The sequence below is a fragment of the Elephantulus edwardii genome, unplaced genomic scaffold, assembly GCF_000299155.1.
Source record: "Elephantulus edwardii isolate Elephantulus edwardi_28Jun2011 unplaced genomic scaffold, EleEdw1.0 scaffold00004, whole genome shotgun sequence".
Classification (NCBI taxonomy): domain Eukaryota; kingdom Metazoa; phylum Chordata; class Mammalia; order Macroscelidea; family Macroscelididae; genus Elephantulus; species Elephantulus edwardii.
The window spans coordinates 4,063,222-4,090,151 of record NW_006399754.1 but is presented as its reverse complement, the minus strand read 5'-3'; the positions used below and the strand labels follow the sequence as shown (position 1 = coordinate 4,090,151).

The 26,930-nt window shown below is 44.2% G+C and overlaps 1 protein-coding gene across 1 annotated transcript; it reads left to right on the top strand.

The window, feature by feature from the left end:
- Positions 1-3,022: 3,022 nt before the first annotated feature.
- Positions 3,023-26,491, top strand: DLEU7 (deleted in lymphocytic leukemia, 7). Its single transcript, XM_006879513.1, has 2 exons — positions 3,023-3,481; positions 26,285-26,491. Exons 1-2 carry the CDS (start codon positions 3,023-3,025, stop codon positions 26,489-26,491), a joined length of 666 nt encoding a protein of 221 aa, XP_006879575.1.
- Positions 26,492-26,930: the final 439 nt, after the last annotated feature.

Genomic DNA, 26,930 nt, shown 5'->3' with positions numbered 1-26,930 from the left:
ACGATACATAACAACAACAACAATAATTTCCACTGGGTATTTTTTTCTCCTCCACATTCAGTTCTTGTTGTCTGGTGAGATCAACTTATTCTGCCTCACAGACAAACTGGTCATCCAGCCTGAATGGACAGTGAATAAGAAATGTGTGACTCATTATTGGCCTGGTCGCCTAGCATTTGCAACTTTAGGATATTTTAGACCCAAGTAGATCAGCCATGTTGCTGATTGATCTCAACAGTCTTTTCCTCTGTTAGTGCCCCATCACTCCAGGGACTTCTGGAGTCATAGGCCACGTAGTGAGTTGTGCCAGTCTAAAGGCTGCAGCTCTCTGGGAGTTCAAAGTCACCAGTAGCTCCTTGGAAGAAAGGACAATCTCCTCTTGTGTGATTTATAATCTTGGAAACCCAGCTATGATTTGGTTCTGACTCGACAATGTTCAGTTGACTCACTTATCTCTCTAGTTTGGAACATAAATAATTTCACGCTTATAACAAAAGAGCAATCTCCCAGTAGTACAGAGGGTTAAAGCACTGAACTCCTAGCCCAAAAGTTTGTTGTTCTAACTGACCCAGACCTGCTGAGAAGGCAGACCTGGTGTTCAGCTTCTGAAAGGCCACAGCCAAGAAAACTCCACGCAGCAGAATTCTACTCACATGTTCTCCATATATAGAGTCACCAAGGGTTGAAATCCACAAGTCGGCAACTAACAACAGCAGCAAATGACAGTGTGTCCCTTGGCCAAGACTGATGGATGACCCAGTGCTCCCTGAAGGATACCAGAAAATCCATGCATGGACTAGCTCTTGGTCCCAGGAGTAAGGGGGAGAACTTCACAGCCCTGTAAGGCTGTACTGGCCTCAGGTCAGACTGAGTCCAGTGATTTCAATCCTGCTGTTGGCGAGAATTCCATCTGTCAAGAAGGTTTTGCAGTCAGCCGTTTGATAGTGGAAGGGTTGGCCATGAAATGGGATTTCCTGTGTATCTGGAAAAAGGAGTACCCCTGGAGACCTAACATACTCTGTGGAAATCAGGGGTTAGTTTTTACTATTCCCAGTTTTCTCTATTGAACCCAACACATTTCCACGTGACGATTTAACCCCCCCCCCTCCAAAATCCAAACCAAACACCTACCTAGAGAAGAATTTCTCTATTTTGTTAATTTGAATTTCAGTAACTATATGGCAAGGGAACCTAATCTACCATTAAACTGTTTTCCTCCAAAGTAATTTCTATCCTGTCAGAATGCAGCCATACATATTTGCTTAGTGATAATTAGATTGAACATACTCATTTTTATTTAAGAAAGATGTTCTTTACTTTGGCATGCAGATTTGTTTTTATAGGCGAAGAAAACACTGAGAACCAGAAGGAACCTTCATTGGAGAGCTGAGAGGACTACTAGGGGTCATACTATGCCAGAGTTAGAAACCTTCCCGGATTCACCTCCCACCCATGTCTCTGATGACCGCCTTCTAGACTAGCAGACTCCCGGAGCAGCATTCCCACTCAAGCTCCACCCCAGAGCATTGAGGGTGGATTGTTGAGGAAAAGGCCAGTTGTCATCACAGATTCCAGCTCATGGTGACCCTGTGTGTGTCAGTGGAGATGTGCTCCACTGGGTTTTCAAGGGCTGATTTTTCAGAAGCAGATCATCTGGCCGAGGTACCTCTGGGTGGATTCACACCTTCAACTTTTGTTAGCAGCCACCACGGTGCATTGTATTTGCATCACCTAGTGACACACCTCACCCCTTCTATGGAAGAATGAAATCTTCCAGGCCTCCGCGTGCCCACTAGCCTGCCACAAACCTGCCCCTTGGCCCTGCCTTGCAGTGCTTTGGGGTATCTCGTGTGGTACAGACAGTGTATATTTGGCTGCAAAGATTCTCCACAGTGAACCTGCCAAGCCAAAAGCTAGAGGTTCAGATCCACCCAGAGGTACCTTGGAAGGACGATCCAGCAATTCACATCTGTAAAATCAGTGGCTGCAAACCCTATGGAGCACAATTCTACTTTGGCTCACATGAGTGAGAAGAGACTGGAAGGCACCTGGTAACTGCTAAGGAGGTTTCCATGACAGGAAGATGGCATAGCCACTGATGCGGTTCTGGAACGTTCCTTCATATTATCACTCTCACCCACTTCATCCTTCACCTCATGCATTGTTTTGTTTTGAAAATGCAATCACCTATCCATGGTTTTTCAGCTATTAAGGGGTAACATTGCTAGTCCTCTTTTGGGCCAAGGTAGTAGCAATGCTAGGTTTCATGAACAACGAATATGTGTACAGCTTACCCTGAGTTCTTGGCTCATAAAAGGATTTTACTTCACCTCTTGTGGCTTAAAATCTTTTGGGAGGAGCATATAAAGTCACCAGGGATCCGCATAGGGCAGTGGGTGGTGGGTCAGTCTAGAAGTAGGCCTCCCCTCTGCGTCCCAATGCTGCCTTGACTATCAAGCTCTCTGCTGCACACATGCCATTGATAAGCTGTGTCTGGAGGTACACAAGCCCACCTTCGTATGGTGGGGGGGGGCGATAAAAGCTATTCCGGTAAGTTCCTGAAAATTCCTCACGGGATGGGGTGGGAGAAGAGCAGGTGCAAGTTCTGTGTGAGGCTCTTCACACTTTGGTGGGTCTTCATCTGGCCCCACCCTGCATTTTAAATGATCTTTGGCAAGCTCTCTCCAGAGACAGCAGGGCGGGGTGTTGGTGTGGATGCCCGCATCCGCCCAGCGCGTCCTCCCCATCACAGCCCTGGGGAGCAGGAAGGAGCAGAGCTCAGCATCTGGCCGCTTTTCAAGTACACAGAGCAGCACTTCAGGCAGCCTTGGGTCCCCACAAGCTGATTCGCACTGGAAGCGAACGCAGGGGCCAGCACGGGTCACCGAGCAGCGCCCCGAGGCCTGGCCGGCCACCCATAGCCAGCGAGCCTCGGGCTGGGAGATGTGACCTCGGGGACCCCCTGCTCCCGCGCCAACCCCGCCCGCAGCGCCACCTGCGCACGGAGCCGCCGGTGGAGGCGATGGCCAGCCCCGCGCCCTTGGTGGCCTCCATCAGCCACCAGATGGTAGCTCTGCAGACCCTGCAGCTGTTGCAGCAAGAGTGGGGGTGGGGAGAAGGTCCGGGCGGCCCCGGGGGCCCGCGCGACCCGGACCACGTGTCCGCCGCCCCAGCGCGTCGCCCAGGCCCGTCGCGGGCCCGCCCGGGGTCCGGACGCGAGGAGGGGGCCGTGGGGCGCAGGCCCGGAGGTGGCACCGCGGCGCCGGCGGGCTCCCCAGAGGCGGAGGCGGTGCGAGGTGCCGAGGGGGGCGCGGAGCTGCTGCCCTTCCCCCAGAACCCCCGCGCGCCCTGCACCCTGGCCCGCATGGCAATGCGCAGCGCGCTGGCCCGCGTGGTGGACTCGACCTCCGAGCTGGTCAGCGTGGAGCAGACGCTGCTGGGTCCCCTGCAGCAGGAGCGGGCCTTCCCCGTGCACCTGAAGGTGAGTCTGACCCTGCAGGGCCCCACTACGGCTGGGCTGGAACAAGGGTGGCGCCCGAGTGGGATCCTGGGACTGGACCTCTGCCCGCCCGCCCACGGGCTTCAGAAGGGGAAAGGTGAGCGGTGACAGTTCCTTTCCCGGACTTGGCAGTCAGGCAAGAAGAGACCCACCTGGAGCCACCTGACTGTGGAACAGACTCAGAGAGGCTTTGCCCAAAACTTAAGCTGTGCACATGGAGCCCACTTCCTGCTCCAGCTGAAGGCCATTGCCACTCCTGCAGCTCCGGAGATGGAGGATGGCGATGGCTGTCTCCCCCAGAATCTAGCTGCCCTTCCAAATTAGTACCTCTTTCCCCAGAGCCTTAAAGGCACACCTTTTACGTTCCCTCTGCCTTTGATAGAACAAATAAAATGTCTTCATTTAGAGTTCCCGTATACACGTGAATTACAATTGTCGTTGCGTAAATTTCCTTCCTTACAAAGCACAGGGCCTCAGAGAGTGAACTTCAGTTCACCTGGAATGGGGTGAGAGTGGCTTGGCACCCGGAGTTTAATGCGAAACCACTGCTAAGTCACGCTGCTCGGTTCCTGTTGGCAGCACATGGCTTCCTCTTGAGGTACCAAAGGACTTGAGCCAATTTCGATATGCAGCTGGTGAGGCCAAGGGCATGTGGTGAACTTGAAGCCTGGGTTCTAGTCCTGACCTTGCCATTAGTTAGCTGGATGGATATAGGGTCATATCTCTGAAACCTTTTAGCTTCCAAAATTTGGCCTGAACTTCTGGGAGTCTAGCACATATAGGTGTAAACTTAATTCCTGTTCTTGGTGCCTTGAACATGTGAGAGAGAGAGAGAGAGAGTGTGTGTGTGTGTGTGTGTGTGTGTGTGTGACTGAATTCTGTAGGTTTGCATTTTCTTTTTGAAAAATTATGATTTGAACAAAAGTTTACAAAGCAAATTAGATTAATATACATTTTTTTCTAACATTAATTACAATACTCACAATGGAATCATACTTTCCCCACTTCCTCTATAGGGTTTTCAGGGACAGATTTTAGAATTAGATCTCCAGGCCTTTCTTCTGAGGCATTCCTAGGTGGACTCGAACTTCTGACCTTACAGTCACCACAGCACAATAACTAGCATCCTAACAATACAAGCCACTGTGGTATGACAAACTGATGGTGGAAACTGTAGTGGTTGCCACCACAAACCACTAACCTAGAAAAGAGTCTGTTGCTGTTGGGTTGATTCCCGCGCATGGTGAACACATGTCTCAGAATAGAACTGTACGTAAAGTTTTCAGTGGTGCTCATCTTACAGAAGTAAATTACTCCATCTTTCATCCATGATACCACTGATACCTTTCAGTTAGTAGTCCAGTATAGTCTAGATGCATACTGCATCATCCAGGGATCTCTAAAGTGGTTATATACCTGGAAAGCTTTTCCATTTGGTAGAATTTCCTTTGTGGCATCTAATGAATGATATGCTGATTCTTACTTATAGCTTAAAGCTATCTATTGTTAATATGCAATCGAGTTTAAACCAACCCATAGCTGACCCTCCAGCAGATTTTCTGAGACAGTTAATCACAGGGAAGAAGATCTCCCATCTTCCCCTTGCTGAGCAGTTGGTAGATTTGAACCATGTGCTTTTGGGTTGGCAGTGCAACTCCTTACCACTAGGCCACCAAGAATCAAGGCTGTGCCAAGGATCAAGGCTATACAGAATCTCCCAAGTTATCTGCAGGTATTTTGTTATCATAAAGAAAAAGTTGTGATCCCATAGTCAGTTCTTTTGGAAGCAGGGGTGGCATCCACTTCCTAAACAACATGCCTCCGGAAACTCTATGAACTTTGATAAATGATGATAGTTATAGAAAGGCTTTTATTCAAAGGGTCACTATGAGTCATGCTCGATTCGATGGGAATCAACAATAACAAACCATAGCAGGTAGACCCATCCAAGACTTTCCTAAGGATTTGAAGTAGGGGTGTTGAGGAAAGCTTAGAGCTCATGTTAAGAATTACTCTTCTTGTTCTAGAAGAGTGGTTACGTAGTTTGCACAAATAGACTGTGGAAGATTTAAATCAACACAACAAAGCATACTTACGACCAGACACACATTGCTACTTTAGTCTGTCTTGGCATCTGTGTTCACTACTGAAAGTTTGAGGTAGATGATTCTTTCTCCTCCAGGTCTGCCCTATGCATCACAGATTATGTGGGCATCACAGATTATGTGGCTGTATCCCTGGTCTCTGCCTACTAGATGCCAGTAGCACTTAACCTCAACTGAGACAATAAAAATGCCTTCGTTGTTGTGTGCCATCGAGTCATCTACAGTGCATATCAGCTCTATGAACAATGGATCTAAACCCTATCCTGTGCTGTCCTTACCTTTTTGGACATGTTTGGACCCATTGTTATAGTCACTGTGTGCCCACAGTGGGCAGGGGTGGGGGGGAAGACAACCGCCAGGTGAAAATGACATTTATCTTTACCTGCAGAGATTGAATACTTAGCACAGTGAAGCTGCAACTCACCACTGTTCTCAAGTATAAGAGGCGTCTTTCCATTTGTGCTGCTGAGAAACAAGAAACCTTGTCAAGTGTAGCATCCTATCAGTTGTAGAATGCATCCTAATGTCAATGATTTTAAGATATGATAAGATGTCCATATGAGAAATGATAAACTGTTAAGTACTCTGTGACATTAGGACTACTTACAGGAATACACACACACACGCACACACACACACAACAAGAATAAGAGAATGAAAAAGAAATCTTATCTAAGCTGACAGTGGAAAGCTTCTTTGAAAGGTTAGCCTTAACAAAATGTCTGCTTGCTCTCTCAGCATTAGAGGGGAAAGAATTCCAGTGGAAGGGAGCTCTAGTGGCCTAGTGGCAAGAAGCTGCACTGCAATCCCAGAGGTATGCAGTTTGAATCTACCAGATGCTCTGCTGGAGAAGGAGCGACAATTTCCTCCTGTACCAGTCAGATGCGATTTGATGGTACACACATACACACACACACACACAAAATAATAAAATAAAATAAAGAAAAGAAAGAATTCCAGTGGAGCTTCGTGTGGGTAATGTGCACAGCCAAAAAGGTGGCAGTTCAGATCTACCTGAAAGCAACTTGGAAGAAAAGCCTGGCAATCTCCTTCTGAAAAATCAGCGATTGAAAACTCTATAAAGCACAGTTCTCCTCTGATACACAGCGTAACCCTTAGTCAAAATCCACTGCTTAGTTTTGATGTAATAATTTAAGAAGCTGGATTTTATAAAAAAGAATATGGCTTCCAGATAGGTGATGGGCTCATCAACAAGTTGTGCTATGTAGATGACACGACATTGCTTGCTGAAAACAAGGAGAATTTGAGGTGCTTGCTGCAGAAGATCAAAGACTACGGCTTTCAATATAGTTTACATGTCAGCAACAACAAAACAAAAAAATCCTCACCACTGGGCCAATAGGCAACATCATGATACAGGGAGAAAAGATTGACACTGCTAATGATTTCAACTTACTTGGATCCACAATCAACATTTTTGGCACCAGCAGTCAAGACATCAGGAAATATATAGCATTGGAAAAGTCTGTTTATTGCCAGGAACCTTTCCTAAGTCCTGAAGAGCAATGATATCAGTTTAAAGACTAAGGTACACCTGATTCAAACCATGGTTTTTCCAGTCATGTGCTATGTATCTGACAGCTGGACAATGAATAAGGATGACAGAAGAACTGATGCATTTGAGCTGTGGTGTTGGAGAAGAGTACTGAATATCCCATGGACCGCCAAAAGAACAAACATAAGTCTTGGAACAAGTACAACCAGAGTGCTCCTTGGAGGTAAAGATGGTGAAGCTTTGTCTCTCATATTTTGGATGTTAGGAGAGCCTCTTCCTTGGAAAGGTCAAAGATTAGTAAAAAAGAGGAAGAATCTCAGTGAGACAGATTTTCCCAGTGACTGCAGCAATGGGTTCAAGTCTGTCAGAGATGCTGAGGATGGCACAGGATAGAACAGAGTTCAGATCTGTTTGTAAGGTTATGAGTCGTATGTGACTGATGAATCAGATGTGACTCGATGACACCTAACAATACAACAAAAACAAGGCCTGAAAATATAAAAAGGATCTGAGCCTTTGGGAGGATTGCAATTAGCTCATGAGGGCAAAAGGCAAAAGTGATGTTGGAGAAATAAGTAGAGGCAGGTAGGGAAAGACCTGGGTATCGGGGTAAGGATGTTGGGTTATTTTGCAGACCTGTCTGGAGTATATGATTCATAGGAAACTAAGTCACAGTTTGGGAGTAAGATCAGAAGACTGACTTTTCTGATACTAGTCAATAACAATGCTGTGACCTTGTCCGATGATTGGAACGTTCACTACAAAAAAGAAAGAAAGAGAGAGAGAAGAGAGAGAGAGAGAGAGAGAGAGAGAGAGAGAGAGAGAAGAAAGAAAGGAAAGAAAGAAAGAAAGGAAAAAAAGAGAGAGAGAGAGAAAGAAAGAGGAAGGAAGGAAGGAAGGGAAGAAAGGAAGGAAGAAAGGAAGAAAGAAAAGAAACCTGCCAGCTTCGTTTGACACGTCCCTCGGCCATGTAACAATCCCTCTGAGGGCCTTTCAAACTGACTTTTCCCCATGCTGCTTTCAGCATCGGCCCTAAGCATTTTCTGCCCTCCACATGCCTTCTTCAGGAGTCCTTGTAGCGCAGTGGTTAGCAAGTGGCTGCCATCCCCCAAGATTGGTTTGACCCCACCAGCTGCTCCATAGGAGAAAGCCGTTAACAGTCAGCTTCCTTCAAGATTTATGCCTTCAAACCCAGGGGAGGCAGTTCTGTTCTGAAGGGAATGGGCTTGCTGCTTCGGTTTTCAGTGGAAAGTTCTGTAAACTCCGAGCCCCTTGTTCCTTTTCTGAGGCCATCTGACAGAACTACCTTTCTGCCTACAATCTCATTTCTACTGTCTGATAAGGAAATGCTGTTGTTAGGTGCCATCAAGTCACTTCTGGCTCATAGGACCCTGTGCATAGCAGAAGGGACACCGTGGTGCTGAGCTGTCCTCACCATCCTTCTGCACTTAAGCGACTGTTGTAGCCATCAAGTCAGAGGCAGCCCGTCTCATCGATGGACTGTTTCCATCATGAAAGTTCTCGCTGCTGAGCATGGGGACAAACCTCCGTTCGCCTGCCATCAGTGTCCTCCTCCTGCTGGTCTTTTCTGCTGCATTCTGTCTGCTCGTTTTTCTCATGAGCAAACATCACAGACACAGATTGTTCGTTAGAAAGAGATCTTACACATCCTTACCCTCTGAAACCAAATCTGCTGCTATGAAGTCTGTTCTGACTTAGAACAACTCCTCTTTGAGTTTCTGAGGCTGTAAACTTGTAAGGGAAGAGATCCTTCCCGGGAGGAGCAGATCCTAATTTCAACTACTGACCTTTCAGTTAGCAGCCAGTAAAGCTGGCCCTGTACCAGGACTCCTCATTACTTCCCAGTCACCCGTGATGATTTTTTGTTGGAAGCAAGAGTGGCATCCACTTCCTAAACAACATGCCTCTGGAAACTATGAATTTTGATAAATGACGATAGTTATAGAAAGCTTTCAGGCCTTTTGTTCACAGGGTCACTATGAGTTGTGCTCGACTCGAAGGCCATCAACAACAATAACCACCCTGCGTGCTCCACAGGATTTTCAAAGTTGTGGCCTTTTGAAAACAGCTCTCAAGATCTTTCTTACATGGCACCTTTGGTGGGGTTGAACTGCCAATCTCTGTGTTAATGGTCCAGTGCTTAACTGAGGCACCTTCCAGGGACTTCTTTCTTAGTCTGTTCACCCTCTGCATAGGCTATGAGTTCCCAGGAGCCCTGAGGAGAACTGGTGCTTTCAGAAGGGCCAGAAGCAGGGAGCAGTTTGTCCAGAGGATGTACATCCTGGCCGTTTGCTCAGTGTGCTGTTTGGAGAATGGTGAGCCCTCCTCTGAGTCTGTAGAGTGATGGTTACACAGCACGGATGGAGTGGACCAGAGCCAGTGTTCTGTCTATGTAGGAGCTGGTTACATAGACTTGGCTTTGTTAAGACTGATGTTAATTCAAACAGTTTGGAAGAATGTTTTCCATATTTTTTCAAAATTGAAAACACATAGATCGGTTTTACACACCAGAACTGTTCTTGGAGGACTTTCACTAATGGAGAAAGCACTTGTGTGGCTTGGGAGCCTGTGGGAATCTCATAGACATAGGGCTTCTGAGGGGTTTGCTTGTCAAGGAGGGTAGGTGGGGGCTGTGTAATTGGCAACTCAGTGACAGGCGTTAGAAACTGGAATCTAGTGCTCTGCCCCTTCCTGCTGTGTGACCTGGGCAGGTCGGTTAGTCTCCCTGGGCTTCTGTGTCCTCACACCCGTAAAGCAAGCAGAGAAAAATCTACCCCTGAAGTGGACTGATGTCAGCCTTGAAATAGAGCATATAAAAATTCCAGTCAGTGAGTGCACGTTTTAATAGTAATTGTTGTTATTATTATTGTTATTATTACTATTCACAGGTTGGGGCTAGCTCTGATGGCTTAGTGGTAAGGAATTGCACAGTCAGTCCAAAGATATGTAGTTTGGATCCACCAATTGCTTCATGGAAGAAAGATGGGCAGTATCCTTGTATGTGATTTACTGCCTCTGAAAACCCACCAGAGGGTCAGTATGGGTCAGTTATGACTCAAAGGTATACTACAACAGCAACAACAACAACAACTACAACAACTCACAAGTTAATGCTTGTTATTATTTATCAAGGTGGCTTAGTGATAATGAACTGCACCGCCAACTTGACGACATATGGTTCAAGCCCACCAGCTGCTTTATTGGAAAAAGGCAGTCTCCTCCTATGCTGTTTACTGTCTCTGAAACCCAAGTGGAGGGTCAGCTATGGGTCAGATTCAACTCAATAGTATAGAATAACAACAAATTACTATTTACTATTATTGCATATTATATCCTTGATATTAATGGAACTGACCTATAAACTCTGCTCTTATTTTCCTAAACTATTGAGAAAAGCAGAGTAAGGATGCCCCCAAAAGTGATCTGTTGTAGCACCATGCCAACGACTGACTGCAAAAGAGCAAGTGCCACAGGGGGATGGCCAGAGCTGACCTCAGCTAACCCGGCGAGGAGAACTGCCCTCATTATCATCATGCACAACGCAAAACCAATTCCTATGAGGTCGGGCATCTCCCCCTTGCTCCCATATCTCTTTCTGCTAATTTCAACACTAACCTTACTGCTGTACTGGGTCTGAAACCCTTTGCAACAGCTTACAAGAGTACTCAGAATCATACTCACAATTATGAGGCTATTGTGCATGTGGTCGCTGTGAGTTGTAGTCAGCTTGATGGCACATAAGAACAACAACAGTATACAATTTCAGTTGGCAACAGTATACAATTTCTCAGTTAAGACAATTTGTCAAGCATGTTTAGAGCCGCTCAGCCTCCCTCACAGCTTTTTGCCACTGTTTCCTGCCATTGTGGCTCCCCTGCCCCTGCTCTGAGTCCTCCAATAAACTTAGGCAAAGGCACCGAGCTCTGGTCCTGTGGAGTAACAATCCCAAGGACAGCTCTGCCTCATGTTAGGTCTCTGGTTCTCTGCTGTAGCTGTTGCTGTTCTCCTGTAGCTTTGGCCCCAAAAGGCACAATTCATTCTCTGCTTCTTATTTGCTGGCAGCGAGAGTCTCAAATTCGGCTCAATTTATTGGCAAGACTGGCCAATCTCCGTAGATAGATTAATACGCCTCATTCACTTATTCCTACCCACCCATGTGGCAAAGTCAAAGTCAATGGCTAGGAAAGCCATTGTGAACAATAAACCCTTAACACCACACTGACTTAAAGATGTTGCTATTGTGTGACTTACTCACCAAGATTCTTAGCTGCTCTCCAGCAACCCATAGGAGACCCTGTGTCAGACCATGTGTGTTCCCTAGGGTTCTTATTGGCTGATTTTGGGAAGTATGTCACCAAACATTTCTTCCCACTCCATTGTAATCTGGAAATTCCATAGAAACCTCTGCATCTTAGCATGAGGTGGCTTGACCAGGAATCGAACCTGGGTCTCCCTTATGGAAGGTGAGAACTCTACTGATGAACCAGCAATGCTCCTTGAGAGTTAAGAAACAGAAATTTCAGAGGTGTGACCTTTGGTTAGCAGCACAAACTCCTTGTAGGTGCTATCACCAGAGAGAAGTAGAAAATTACAACTTCCTATGGGGACCATTACCAAAACCAGTAATGAAGCTGCTCTGACTGAGTCTTAGCCATCGTCCTCTGAGAGTTCAGGAAGAGTGTCGTTTCCATGAGTTCTGTTCTGAAGCACGTTTCATGGCGTCTCTGCAGATGGATGCTCTGGCTCTGCAGATCCAGCGTGCTGGTGAGCTCACCTCTTCCCATTAGCTCACGCTGCTACCAGTGATTCCGTCACATTACCTGGTCCTTGCTGCTTTTCTCATTCAAATCAGAGAGGGCCACATCATAAAGCTGGTATGTTGGCTTCTCAGCCATCGCTGGCGCTCTGCAAACTCCCTGTGTGAATAGTGGCTGTCAGGGAAAGACCCAGATCCCCAGTGCTTCCCCCGCCCCCTTTTATGCTAGGCAGTGAACTTAGCATCTGCAAGCCAAGCTTCAAAATTGTGTCTTCAAAAATTGTTAATACCCTACAGTAGAAATAGCATTTGTATAGCTACCCACGGACATTGCTCTGTACTTGGAGCACAAGTAGACTTTTGTTTTAGAAAAACAGCATTTCTGTTGCTTTTGGTTGCCCCCTTGGATGTGACAACTCTTCTCCAAATAGCACTGTAATTTTCTCTGATACAAGTGACATGAGAAAGATCAGGATTTAGGAGCTTTCTGCAGTGAAACATTTGGGAAAGATTGCAGGACAGCGGTAAAACAAAGCTACTTAAATTTGATGTCTCCGTGGAATTGCTTTCATATTTTATATAATAGTTTTTAAAAAATGATTTATGAGCCACCCAGAATCAGAGCCTTGTAGCCATCACAAAGCGGTGTTCACTGGACTTCTCTAATAACAGTGGTATCCGATTGAAGTGAAGGCAAAGGTGGAAGAGACCTTTGTGACTCGGGCGCATTTTCAGTGGGTGCACACTGCAAGTAAAAATGTTTAATTTCCTGTGGATGATAGATTTTTATGATGACTGGCAGGTATTTTGATTCTTCATTGGGTGTTTTATTATTGCCTAGTTACGTATCTATAGGGTACTGATTTTGGGATTAGGCAGCCAGTGAATTTATAGATCAAAGTCTTACTCTTTAAAATGTTTTTAAACTTGTCCTTTGGGCGAAAGCTGACAGGGAAAATTGGTTTTCCATTCGACCATCCATACACGTTTTGTTTGTGATGTGGATTATAACCTCCACATTGTATCAGTACAGTACTCTTCCTAGTTCCTATGTGTCTATAATTTTCTATTTTCTATTTTTCCTCCCTTAAGAGCTGTGTCTCTAAGGTAAACTCTACCACCATTTTAAACATTTGTTGTGATTTTAATGAAAGTTTACATAGAAGATTGGCATTCCATTTAACTATTCATACATATTCATATGTTTAATGTCATTAATTACATTCCCCATGTAACAGTGGTCTTTCCACTGTCACTCTGTGGTCCTCGTTTTCATTCATTCTTCCATCTTTTCCATTCCAGTGTTCTGAGATTTATCCCTAAGCTAATAATGCTGCTCTTTGGATTTTATAAAGAGTTGTGCTGCTAATCCAAACGCCATGGCTCTCTGCTAGGTCCAGGGGAGGAAGATGCATGATTTCCCATGTGATCTACAGCCTGGGAAACTCAGTGGAGGGTTGACTATGAGGTGACTTTGCCTGGACAATGAAGAGTGAGTGCTTGAATCTTGGATGGTGGGTGGTCTTAAGGACTCAGCACCTCCTTTATGGATCTTCTTGTTTCCCTTGTGAATCTGCATATCGTTTAGCTATAAGTTGTGGCATATATGTTGTGCCACAAGGGTAAGTTCAGTTCCAGGTTCAAAGGGTAGGGAAGGTGCACAGACTCAGGGGTTCTACCAGTCTCTATTAGGCTTAGACCTTTGGCTTTTTTTTTAACAATCTTTAGTTTTATTCCACATTTATCTCCCATGGTGTCCAGGACCCTCTAATGTGATCCCTTTCAGAGCACTGGTAGCTGGGTGCCATCTAGCTCTTCTGAATACATGATTGTGGAAATTTAGGTTCTTAGGGTCTGTTAGCCCTATGGAAAAAAATTTCTTTTTTAAATTTGTTGTTCATTTTCCATATTTCTGCTTTAGACTGATTGCACCTTAGATGTCTGCTCAAAGGCTTTTAAAACTATAGTCACTACTCACCAGGGTGTAGAACATTGTCCGTGTGGGACCTGTTAGGCCGATTGACTTTGCTGTCCCTTGAGACCAGGGCCCTGAGGTCCCATGTCCAGTGCCCTATTCCCTCCGGGAGTTTGACTATCTATGGTTAAGCAATTGACACAAACACTATCTGTTGGCTGTACTATATATGAGAAGAAACTTGCAGCACAAACAAATATGCTTGTCAAACTTGTGCATGTACCTGGGGGAAGTCCCTCTTACTCACTCTGATCTCTCTGCTTGAATTCCCTATCTATCCACCCTTAAGTGGTTGTTGTTAGATGCCATCGAGTCAAGTGTAACCTATAGAGACCTCATGAACAACAGATCTGAATTCCTTCCTACCCTGTGATATCCTTCTCACCGTCTCTGACCAACTTGAGCCCATTGCTGCAGTCAGCATGTCAGTCCATCTCGATGAAGGGCTCCCTCTCATTTGCTGACCTTCCACCCCTCCAAGCATGACATCGTTCTCCAAGGAGCAGCCTCTTCTAGTAACATGTCCACAGTATGAGAGATGAAGCTTTGTCATCTTTGCCTCCAAGGAGCACTCTGGCTGCACATTTTCCAAGTCATCACTATTTGTTCTTTAGGCAGTCCATGGGATATTTTTGTCCTATTGTGACTGACTTGCCTCACTCAGTATAATGCTCTCTAGGCTTGTCCATGTTATGCAGTATTGCACAAATTCTTCACTATTCTTTAACATTTAATGGTTTTATATTGTCTATATGTTTGTTGTTGTGTACCATCAAGTCAGAACTGATACATAGCTGACCTTCCAGCAGGTTTTCAGAGGCAGCTCAATTACACAGCAGGAGATCGCCCATCCTCCTGTGGAGTAGCTGGTGGATTTGAACCACATGCCTTCAGGATTGCAGCACAGTTTCTCACCACTAGGCCACCAGAACTCCCTTTGTTTGTATGTACCACAGTTTATTTATCCATTTGGCTGTTTGTGGGCCTTTAGATTATTCCTGTCTCATTGCTATTGTAAATAATGCTGTAATGAACATGGGTATATGTGTTTTTGTTCATGTTTCTTTTCTTTTCTTTCTCTGAGATTGGTTCATACTAGTAAGATTTGGAGATGGTCTTTCTATTTCCAACTTTTTGAGGAAGCACCCTATGTTATCCACAGTGGTTGCATATTGCAGTTCCACCAGTGGTGTGTAAGAATCCCAGTCTCTCCAAATCCTCATTGTTGTTGTTGTTGTGTACCACCTAGTCGAAACCAACCTGTAGTTGACCCTTCAGTGGGTTTTCAGAGGCATTAAATCACACAGGAGATTGCCCATCTTTTTCTGCATTCAAACTGTGTGCTTCTTCCTCGGCAGCACAGATCATCATTACTAAGCCACCAGAGCTCTTGTTTTCTGTCTTACGAAACTGTGCTGTTGTTGCTGTGGTGAGATGGTATCTCATTGTTACTTTGAATTGCATCTCTCAAATGGCTTGTGATTGAGAGCAGTTTGGATCTGGACTACAAAATGCTCTCCTTTTGGTCTCCTTTGGCTCATTGTATTCTTCTAGGCACAAACCTCCTTGGTGGTGGTGTTTTTAACTGGTTGTTTTTAGGTGCTGTCAAGTCAGACAGCAGATCTGAACCCTGTCCTATTCTGTGCCATCCTCACACGTCCTGACACACTAGAGTTCACGGTGGCAGTCACTGTGTCATTCTACCTGGTTGAGGGTCTTCCTCTCCTTCACCAACCCTACGCTTTTCCAGGCATGTCCCTCAACATGCCCAAAGTATGTAAAGCAAAGCTTTATCATCTTTTCCTCTAAGGAGCACTCTGGCTGCACTTTTCTCCAAGACATATTTCTTTGTTCTTTTGGCAGGCCATGGGATATTTAGCACTCTTCTCCAACACCACAGTTCAAAGGCATCGGCTCTTCTTATGTCATCCTTAGTCACTGTCTAGCTCTCAGATGCATGGCAAGTGACTGAAAAGACCATGGCCTAAATCAAGTGCACTTTAGTTCTCAAACTGTGCCTTAAAAATTTGGAGAGGACTCTGACAGTTGACTTTCCCAGTGCAATATGTCTCCTGATCTCCTGCCAGCTAGTACGAAGTATATTAATTATGGGCCCAAGAAAGAGGAAGTTATTGACAGTTTTAATCTTTTCTCCATCTGTCATAATGTTGCCTGTCGGGTCCAGTGGTGAGGAATTTTGTTTTCTTGGTGTTGAGATGTAATCCATATTGAAGGCTGCAGTGTTTAACCTTCTACAGCAAGTGCTTAAGGACCTCCTTATTTTCAGCAAGAAAGGTTGTGTCATCTGCCTAACGCAGGCTATTGATGTCTTCCTCTAATCCTGGTGCCACATTCTTCTTCATCAAGTCCAGCTTCCTGAATAATTTACTTAGCATACAGGTTAAATAAGTGTGGAAAAAGGATATAACTATGACACATACCTTTCCTAATTTTAAACCATTCAGTGTTCCCTTGCTCTGTTCACTGTCCTCACAATAGCTTTTTGGTCTAGTTATAGGTTTTGCATGAGTACAGTTAAGTGTTCTGGGATTCCTTTTCTTCTCAACACTAGAGCCCCTTGCTGAAATCACTGTGTCAATCCGCATCATGTAGAGTCTTCTTTCCATCACCGTTGATGTCCCTTGCTAAGCCTCACCTAGCGACATCTCCAAAGTATAAAAGACAAATCTTCAGCATCTTTGCCTCCTAAATTTGCTCTTATTTTTCCTTTGATGATCTTTATAGTTTTAGGTTTTACATCATGCCTTTACATCATGATTTATCTTGAGTTGGTAGCAGGAGTAGCATCCACTTCCTAAATAACATGCCTCTGGAAACTCTATGAACTTGACAAATGTCCATAGCTGTAGAGGGGCTTCTGGCCTTTTGTTCATAGGGTCGCTATGAATTGTGCTTGACTCAAAGGCAATCAACAACAAGAGATATGCATTTCCCTTTTTTTTTTTGCAAACAAATGTTCCTTTTTTCCTGAATTTTTTGTTTTTTTTGTTACAGAAACCATTTCTTTATAATGTAATGAGCTTCAAGATCATCTGTCTATAAATGGTTGTGTTTACTTTGGCTTCTCTGTTGTTCTATGTGTTATTCATTGTATCAATGCCAGATTTTAATGTACCAAATAAAATTGGGGCAGTTTACAGTATGCCACTCATGATAAAATGGTTGTCACTCTATTACTGTTAACCAGTAGCCATAATTCCCATTTTACGTACATATCCCATGTAGAGGATCACAGTGTGTTTATGCTTACTTTCTGGTGTTGGAATACTGACTATCCCATGCCTGCCAAAAGAACAAACCTATGTTTGCAGAAGGTGCAACCAGAGTTCTCCTTGAAGGCAAAGATGCTAAAGCTTTTTCTTAATGTATTTTGGGCATGTTACTAGGAGAGGCTATTCCATGGAGAAGAACATCATGCTTGGAGAAGAACATCATGCTTGGAGAAGGACACCATTCTTGGAGGAGAAGGACATCATGCTTGGAAAGGTGGAGGGATGGTGAAGGAGAGGAAGCCACTCCACCAGGTGGATTGGCACAGTGACGGCAGCAATAGGCTCGAGTGTGTTAGAGATTGCGTGGGTAGCACAGGATACACAGGGTTCAGATCTGTTGTTCATAGAGTCGCTGTGAGTCATACTTGACTCAACAGCACCTAACACCAATAACAGCAGCATTCAGGAAAACCAGCTGCTGGTTAAGCAGGCACAGTGACCCGGGGAAAGCGTTTTCTTTTGTGATTTTATTAGAGGATAATAGAAGTTCCATGGTGGTACAAACAGTTAGCATGCTCAGCTCCTAACTGAACGATTGATGGTTCGAGGCCACTGACATGCCTGATGCTTTGCTACAGAAGCATCGTAACTGTAACCCTTATGGAGCATAGTTAGACTCTAACACAGATGGGGTCACTTGGGTGCCAGGTGGTGAGAGAGGCTGCTAGGCATTCAGAAGGAGCAAAAGGGACCATTTTAAAAATAAACACGTTTGAAGGGATTATAATAAGGGAATAGACCTCAAGATGTGACTGTTTTGAAAACACTTGGATTATTTTAACACTAGATGGTAAGAGAGAGTGAACTGATTTATATTTGCATCAATTTAGAAGTTATTTTGAAGCTGGTACTAAAGGAAACAAAAAAATACAGATTGTCTAAAAATTATCTGTGTTTGTAAAGGGACTCTGGTGGCCGACTGTGTAAGGAGCTGCACTGCTAATTCTAGGGCCACAACTCCTCAGAGGTTTGAGTCTACCAGTGGCTCTGTGGGAGGAAGATGGGCAATCTCCGCTATCATTTATAGCCTCGGAAACCCAACAGAGGGTCAAATTTGAATCAACTCTGACTCAAAAGCAATGATGAGTTGGGTTGACTTAGATAAAGCTATAATGATTAACCTCTGTTAATCATTAGAGAAGAGTCTAATTAGAGAAGAGACTAATGTTGCCAGGGAATCTGTTTTACTTTGACCCACAGTCATCAATTGTGGGAGCAAACAATCAAGAAATTAAATGGCACAGTGGGTCCATTGTTGCCAAAGACTTCTTCAAAGTGTTAAGAAACAAAGATGTCATTTTGAGGACTAAGGTGTGCCTGACCCATGCCATAACTTTTAGTCATCTAGTATGCATGCAAAATTCAGATCATGAATATGGGAAAACAAAAGATAATTAATACCTGTGAATTATGGAGTTGGCCAAGAATAATTGACTATAATTATAGACTGCTGGAAGAATGAATAAATCTGTCTTGGACGAAGTACAGCCAGAATGCTCCTTAGAAACAGGAATGGTGAGATTTCAATCCGTGTACTTTGGACATGTTATCAGAACAGTCTAGTCCTTAGGGAAGAACATCACTCTTGATAAAGCCAGTAAAAAATAGGAAGACTTTCAAGGAGACGGGACTGCAACAATGGACAATGGACACAAGCATAGCAGTGATTGTGAGAGTGACACAGCGGGCCAGTGTGTCTCTTGTATACAGGGTCACTGTAGTTATAGCCCAACAATGGCAACAACCTTAAGGCCCATTGATTTGTCCACTTTTTTTATCCATTGATACTGTTTTCAGACAACCAGCTTGCATTTTTGCATTCAAGGCTTTGGTTTTGATGGGAGTATCCTTTCAGGACAAAATCAATAAGATAAAGACTTTCCTTTTCTTTTTTAAACTTTGAGCATGTAGTTTCAATTGTACAGATTTCCAGAGAAGTGTGAGTGTGGCAGTACTTCTAAGACAGTTCCTTTATGCTAGAAGAAGAGAAAGAGGAAAGGGGAATTCTGGTGGGGAGGTCTTTAATTAGCTATGAATTATATTTCCTGATCTCCTGACTTCTGGTACTAAGAGTGTTGATTGTGGATCCAAGTAAGATGAAGTCATTGAGAGTTTTACTCTTCTCTATCATGTTGTCCTATTGGTCCAGTGTAATGTACTATGGAGGCATGCTGTTTGATGTTCTTATGAACCGACTCATAACTGACTCTCCAGTGTGTTTTCAGGGCAGCAAGTGACAGAATTGCCCATCGTTCTCCCATGAAGCATCTGGTGGATGCAAACCATGTGCCTTGAGGTTGCCCGGACAGCTCTTTACCACTAGGCCACCAGAGCCCCCTCATGGAGGTATAAAAACTTTCATATCTTGAATATCTTCAAAATAACCAAGCCTTCTCAGTCATAGTACAATGAAAAGGGTTTGGCCAATAGCACAGTCTTCAGTTTATGTGTGATCCTTGCCAATTTGAGCTTCCTGGCACAACAGTCAATCAACCTTAATACAGCTTGAACATGGCCAAAGAAGAACTGGAAGATAATCCACACTTAGACGTTCTTTGTTCCTTCCCAGAGAGCTTGTCTGACTCTTCTCCTGTGTGTCTGCCTGGAGCCCTGGTTACCTCCAGTGGCGACAGCTCTGTCTCTGCAGAGCACTAGTCTGTCTCCGTGCACTTTTTCTTGTTTCATTTTCACCGTAGCTGCTGGTTTTGGCTGGCTCTCAGTTGAGGGGACTCCAGGCATCGTAGAGCCACATGCTGCCTAGTCCTGAACCACCTTCATGGTCGATGTTATGCTTAAGTTCAAGTTTGTGGCAAGTGTGTGACTCTATCTTAATGAGGGCTCCTTCTCATACAGACTCTCTGTCCTACCAAGCCTGATGCCCTTTCCTAGGGATTCGCCTTTGTTGGTGACATATAATTCTCATCATCGTTGTTGTGTACCATCAGGTTGGACCCGACCCGTAGTTGACCCTCCAGCAGGTTTTTGGAGGCAGCAAATCGCACGAGGGGAAACTGCCCATCTCTCTCCTCTGGAGCAGCTGGTGGATTGTGATCCGCATTTTGTACATAGAGAAACTAGGTCTAACTAGTTTTCCAATAATGAGATCCAAATTCATGTCTATTTATATTAACACCTCCCAATACTAAACATCAAATCATAGCATCAGGCTTCCTAAAACCACTGCCATTCTACAGCGAGAGGCTTAATCAAGTAATCATCCTGCTGGGGATGCGCTCACAAGGAGAACCTGGAGGAAGTTAATAATCCATGAAGAAGAGATGGACGGGTGTTTAGATGATGTGATGGGAGCTGACATACAGACGGTGATGGGGCTGCTAAAAAAGCTACAAGCTCGGGGCTCAGGAACATTTTATTCTTCTTTATACACATATTTGTGGAATGCGAAAAGGTCAAAGAAATCGCAGGATTTAGGAATTCAACGTCCAGAGCAAGATCGTGCCCTTCTTTGTGACCTGTGTTTTTGTATTTATGCTCAGTAGCATGGGATTTATAGTCATGAGTTTGTCCACATGGCACAACCCTGATGGCAAGAGGATTCCAGGTCATACTCTGAAGTCACTGGTGATTGTTAAGCTGAACAAAAGAGGATAAGGAAGCAAGTGTGGTATGAGATTGGACTTAAGTTTCTGAGGGTGGACACATGAAAGACCTTCCATGGTCAGAAAAAGAAGCCTTTGTCCCATCCCTGGTAGGCCCTGCCTGGAACAGCTGGAATTCCTGGCTGTTCCTTTTACATCTGAGTGTCAAAGAAATACATTTTCTTTGGGGCTCAAACAATACACATTTATAATTTTAAGGTTCTAGAGGTTAGAAATCTCAAGTGGGCCTCACTGGGCTAAAATGGACCTCTGAGCAGGCCTGGGCTCCTTCCTGGAAGCTCTGAGAAGTGTCAGTGAATCCACTTCCTTGCCTTTTGTTTCTAGAAGCCATCCAAGCAGTGGCGTAAGATTTAGATTGCTGACTTAAAGGTCAGCTGTTTGAATCCACCAGTTGCACTAAATGAAAAGGAGGTGACTGTTTCTGTTAAGGTGACAGGCTTGGAAACCCAGGGGGGAAGTTCTCTGTCCTGTGGTCCAGCTCTGAGTCAGGAGTGACTTGGTGGTGGTGGGTTTTTGCTTAGAGACCATCCACAGCTCTTTGATTTATCTTCACGGTCAGCAATGCTACTTCCCTCTGATTATTCTTCTAATGTCACATCTCCCTCTTGTGCCAGGGAAGATGCTCTGGGTGTCCTGGCATTGGGCTGGGTCCATTGTGATAAACTCCAACAGTTATCATGTCAGGGTTCTTAATGTCACCATGTGCTTTTTGTCAGGTGGGAAAGCAGGTCATCTGCTCTGGAAAGTAGACTGTGGACATCTTTGCATAGTTTTTTCTGCCCTTCACAGGAGAGACTTCAGTCAGCAACCAGGAAGAAGCCCAAGTCTAATGATTAAAAGTGTTTATGTTAATGGATTTGCTTTTAGCACAGTTTCTCTAGATTTTATCCACCATATTCAAGTCAAATTTGGAAAATCTTGTATCAATGTAAGGTCTAGCAAGGATCTGTGCAACAGAAAGGGCTTTGTGTGGATCCTGTGTGGTTCCTGGACTAGGGGTCTCCGAACATCTCCCATCGCACTGGGCCTTTGTGCTTTTGCTACAGCCCTCATCACATTGCATTGGCTGTTTGGAAGCAGGTACTGTGTACTTCATTCCTCCCAATAAGTCCAAGCTATTTAGAGATCAGATACCATGTCTTATTGCTTCTGATCAGGTGGAGTTAATTAAGAAGGGGGCACTGGATACATGTTTGAAATGAATGTGATTGACCCATAACAGAGCCAAAGAGGCCAGCACTATCATGCCCACTACATCAGTTGAGTGTATCTCAAAAGTGTATCCCAGCTCACTTTAAGATGTAAAAGGCGCCCGTTAGTTTGGACCACTGCACCAATACACTTCATATGCAGAGTCTCGGGTTACAGAAGTCTTTAAATGTTCCCAAACCTGCTTTTCAGATTGCTCTGCCAAAGCAGCCTGGAGCTGTCACCCTGGCAGAGTGCTCCAAGCGCCATTACATCGACTCCAGGACATTACATCACCGCTGGCAGCAGCTGGGCCTCACTAAGGAAACGTGCTGGGAGGACGTGCCCTGTGACGGAGTGGAAAGCATCCTAAGTGACATCATTGGCGATACTGCTCACAGGAGTTTCCACCAAAAGCCCACGAGCCCTGCAGCATGCTGCCCGTCCACACTGTGACTTGTGGTTTGGCTGGAAGTCGGGGCTCTTGCATCCACAGCTGGCTTTTAGACCGTGTAGAAAAGAAAGGCAGTCACCTGTCTCGTTTTCCCCTCCCCGGGCTCCAGAGGCCCATGAAAACAGATTCCTATCACTCTGTTTTCTTTGCTAATATATTTGAGAGAGGATTAAAGAGAAACAGAGTACTAAAAATAGTAAAATTAAGCAACTTTGCTACACTTACCCGCAGCCTAAACCATACCCAGGGCCTCAGAGACCAGTACAATCCTGTGGTTGAATTTTATTGTATGTATAATTTCCTCAAATGATGGCTTCTTTGATTCTTTGCAGTAAACTTGAAATTGGTTTCAGATTTTAGGTCCACAGGTGTATTTTTAAAGGTGTTTTTCATCTTGGTTGGGGGACGGATGCCTTTTTGCAGCCTGACCAAAAAAGGGGCATGGCAGCGCAGATATTAGAGAGCCTTTCTATTTTGAATTTCTTTTTGCATGCAGTCTTTGATCTTCCACTTGGTCCTGGGAGTTGGATGATCTCTATAAAACAAGTGAGCAATTTTCCTTTATATGGATCTTGGAGAACTAGTCCAAAGTGATTTCCTCCCTACTTTTCCATTTCTAAGCAATATAGATGATCCTATAAACTATGGGGCAGATGATCCTAATAACCCTTGACACCTTCCGAGGATAGATTAGGAAACTCTTGCTCTAAATGCAACCCAAACAGCAGGAAGCATGGGAGTCTGGTAATAGCTGAGGCTTTGGCATGTTCATTTCTCAGTGCCATTAACTAACTCACACAGAGGTCCTGCTCTTGTTATTTGTTGGATTGCAGTGAATGCATATTTGGGGTGTGTGTGTGTGTGTGTGTGTGTGTGTGTTTGGGGGAGAGTTTATGTTTTTATAAGAAGCCCAGCTCCTTCTCACATGAGTGAAAGAGGCTCTTTCTGAGGAAAAATAGCTTCGCCTTCTAGACAGACCTGGAATCCTTGGGTAATACTGCTGGTTTATGAATACAGCAGCTCACTGAAAGTTTGGGGTTTGTATTCACCGAGAGGAGCCTCAGAGGAAAGGTCTGTTAATCCACTTCAGAAAACTCAGCCATCGAAAGCTCTGGGGAGCGTGGTTCTGCTCGGACACACCTAGGGTTGCCATGGTGTGATAGTCACTCACGAGCAACTTGGTTCCTCCCTGTTCAGAACTAAGGGAGCTCTGGTGGCCTAGTGGTAAGGAATTGTGCTGCCAACATATAGGCTTGCGGTTCAGGTCCACCAGCTGTTCTGCAAGAAAAGATAGAGTATTTCCTCCCATGTGATTTACAGCCTCTGAAAACCCGTGGGAAGGTCAGCTATGAGCTGGTTCCTACTCAAAGGCACATGACAAGAGCATCCAGAACTAAAGATCTCTGCTGCTATAATGTACAGCATTTTGTCCTTCTAATTGAAAGGTCAAACCAGGCTGCTCCTTGGAGGCAAGGATTCTGAAGCTTCATCTGATATACTCTGGACATGTTGCAAGGAGGGACCAATCCGTGGAGAGGGATGTCATGCTTGGGAGGGTGGAGGGACAGTGTAGGAGAGGAAGACCCTCTCTGAGGTAGATTGATACAATGACTAGAGTAATGAGGGTAGACAGAGACAATAAGATTGGCACAGAATAGAGCAGGGTTTAGGACTGTTGTACATAGGGTTGCTATGTGTCACAGTTGACTGAACAGCACAAAACAACAACAACAATTGAAAGGCCAGTGGTTTGAATCCACAAGCTACTCTATTGGAAAAAGGTGGTCATTCTGTTCCTGTAAAGATAGCCAGCCTTGGAAGCTCAGTAGAGGCTTTCTGTGTGTCAGACTGACTCGGTGGCAGTGAACTTGATATTCACTTTGATATTCAGGACTACGTAGAAAGAAATCTCTAGTCCCTCACCAATCTTTAGTAAAACTCTTGGGTTTTCCTTTATTTTTCTTTGGCATTGTCCATTTTTCATTTTCTAATATATTGATGTTAATTCTCAGCTTATGAATTTTCAGTAATTATTCTTTTCTAATATCACTAACTCATTGCTGTCTAAATGCATCTGACTCAACGGACCCTCCATGGATTTCAGAGGCTATAAATTGCACAAGAGGAGATTGATTGTCTTTCTCATAGTACATATATATTTATGTTAAATATAAATATATCCATTTGCTATTAACTATACCCACCACAGAGTTCATTTTGTAGTATTTCCATAATAGTTATGTTGTTGTTGTTAGGTGCCCTTGAGTTGCTTGCGACTCATAGCGACCCTATGTTTATGTAAGGTATTGTCAAATTTTCATTATGTTTTCACACCTGTGCATTGTTTAAAGCACAGATTTTAAAGTTGCATGTTTGGGGCAGGTGTTCTTACATTGCTTTCCCATTTACCTGCATCATGGGCAATGTGATACAGACTTTTAAATATCCACTGTGTTTTGTTATTTGGAAGTACCAAGTTTTAGTTTAGTTTGAGAAGATGATATGTGCTTATCCCTGTTAGACCACCCCTGTGATCACTGTTATTCACTCCTCTCTATCCATACTGATTGTTTTGCTCTATGATGTTACCAATTCCCGAGAAAATTCAAAGCATTTAAATTTACTACTGTTGAACTGGAATTAACTCATAGCTACTTCCCATGAGTTTTTGAGATCATAAATGTTAAGAAAAGGAAACTTTCCAGCTTTCTCCCAAGGAGCTACTGCTGGGGGATTCAAACTGCTGGAGGTGAGTGGTCCTTGGGTTTTCCGTGGATTACGTCACCAGAGGTCCAGGTGTGGAGAAAGTGGAGCTAAATCAGCCTGGACGTCTGTGGGTTGATTGTGCTTTGAGATGATGGTATTGGGCATACACAAGTACAAAACTGCTATCACCTCTTGAAGAAGAGTTGTTTTCATTAACTGTAGTTGATTGTATCCCCAATAAGATTAAAACAGCTTTATTTTGACTTTTCTTCTTCTGTTTATTTTCAGTATTTATGTGCTTATCATTTTAAAGTGCTGCTTGTAAACAATACATAGCTAGATTTTTAACACGTTATTCTGATGAGCACTAGCCATCAAAAGGTGAGTTTATCTCATTTTGCTTATTGTTTCCTGTGACAATATCGAGATTTGTTTCTATCACCTATTTGGGTTCTTTCTCTTTATCTTGCTTTCAGTTTTTATTTTTTCATCTCTCCCTTCTGTAGAGAGAGCCAATTAAGATCTTAATACCCTCAATTCTTCACTGATTTTTGTCAATTATTTCACTACTTTACTGGTAATCCTTACATATCCCAAATGTATGCTTAGCAGGTCTAAACTTTTATCAGTTTTGCTACCGTCTCTTTAAGTAATAAGTATGTTAACAAAAATACCACTTTAATAAAATTGTTACTGCTGGTTAATATTTTAACATCAGCTTGTTTTTGTAAATTCTGAGTTGTTGTTGCTGTGAACTGTGGAGTTGGAACCAACCTGTAGCTGACCCTCCGATGGGTTTTCAGAGGCATTTAATCACACGGGAGGAGATTGCTCATCCTTCTTCTGTAGAGCATGTGGTGATTTCCAGAGTTAGTTGTTTTAATTTCTGTTTTCATCAGTTATTTGTACCTGTGTAAACCTTTGTTTACGGAGCGGTTGGAAACCCTGTGTATCCTAACGCTCTACCGTGGGCTTACGCAGGGCGGACAGCATTTTGCGTTGCTCTGCGTGGGGTCACCAGGAGTCAGGGGGCTGTTCTACAGCAGTGGATGACAACAAAGAACAGGAGAGAAGGGGCTTGAGGCTGAGTCAGCAAAACAGCAGATGTCCCCTCTTCCTAAAGTCTGGTTTGTCTTTGCCATTTGTTTCAGGATAGCGTTGAGTTTAGAAACATCTGCAGTCACCTGGCTCTACAGATGGAGGGACAGCAGTTTGACAGAGACTTGAATGCTGCCCACCAGTGTCTGAAGACCATAGTCAAGAAGCTGATTCAGTCTCTCGCCAACCTTCCTTCGGATTCACACATGGTGGCCTGTGCTTCCTTGAGGCAGATTCTACAGAACCTCCCAGACGTATGAGTGTTGGAGGCCCTGTGATGAAGACCACTACTGGCACTCTCAGACACCTGAGGACCTGTCCTTCCCCATCAGTCGTTGGCCAGGGAGTGTTTACTGACCAGTGAGGAAAGCCCTGGAAGCACCTAGCCAGTGACTCTGTACCCTTCAGAATTCCAGCATGTGGGGGGGATTTTTATAAAATATTAATTCACATTTTTAAGTGGCTGACATATTTGCTGATTTCTTATGGAAATGTATTCCACTTCACGCAGCTGAATGGATTGTATATGTATATATATATAGACATACATGGATACATTTTAAGTAATAGTTTTGATAAAATTATATCTTAATCTGTAGACATACTACTAATGGAGGCTGAGGAACATTAACATGGTTATTTGTGATCTAAGTTTCATTATTCTTAAATGACCCTGGTTGACAATTGCGACATTCTACT

What these genes read in the sequence shown, in the direction of transcription:
- DLEU7 (XM_006879513.1), top strand. Translation starts at nt 3,023, where the DNA reads ATGGCCAGCCCCGCGCCCTTGGTGGCCTCCATCAGCCACCAGATGGTA. An exon ending in CCTTCCCCGTGCACCTGAAG is followed by an intron (nt 3,482 to 26,284) that starts GTGAGTCTGACC and finishes CATTTGTTTCAG; the next exon opens with GATAGCGTTGAGTTTAGAAA.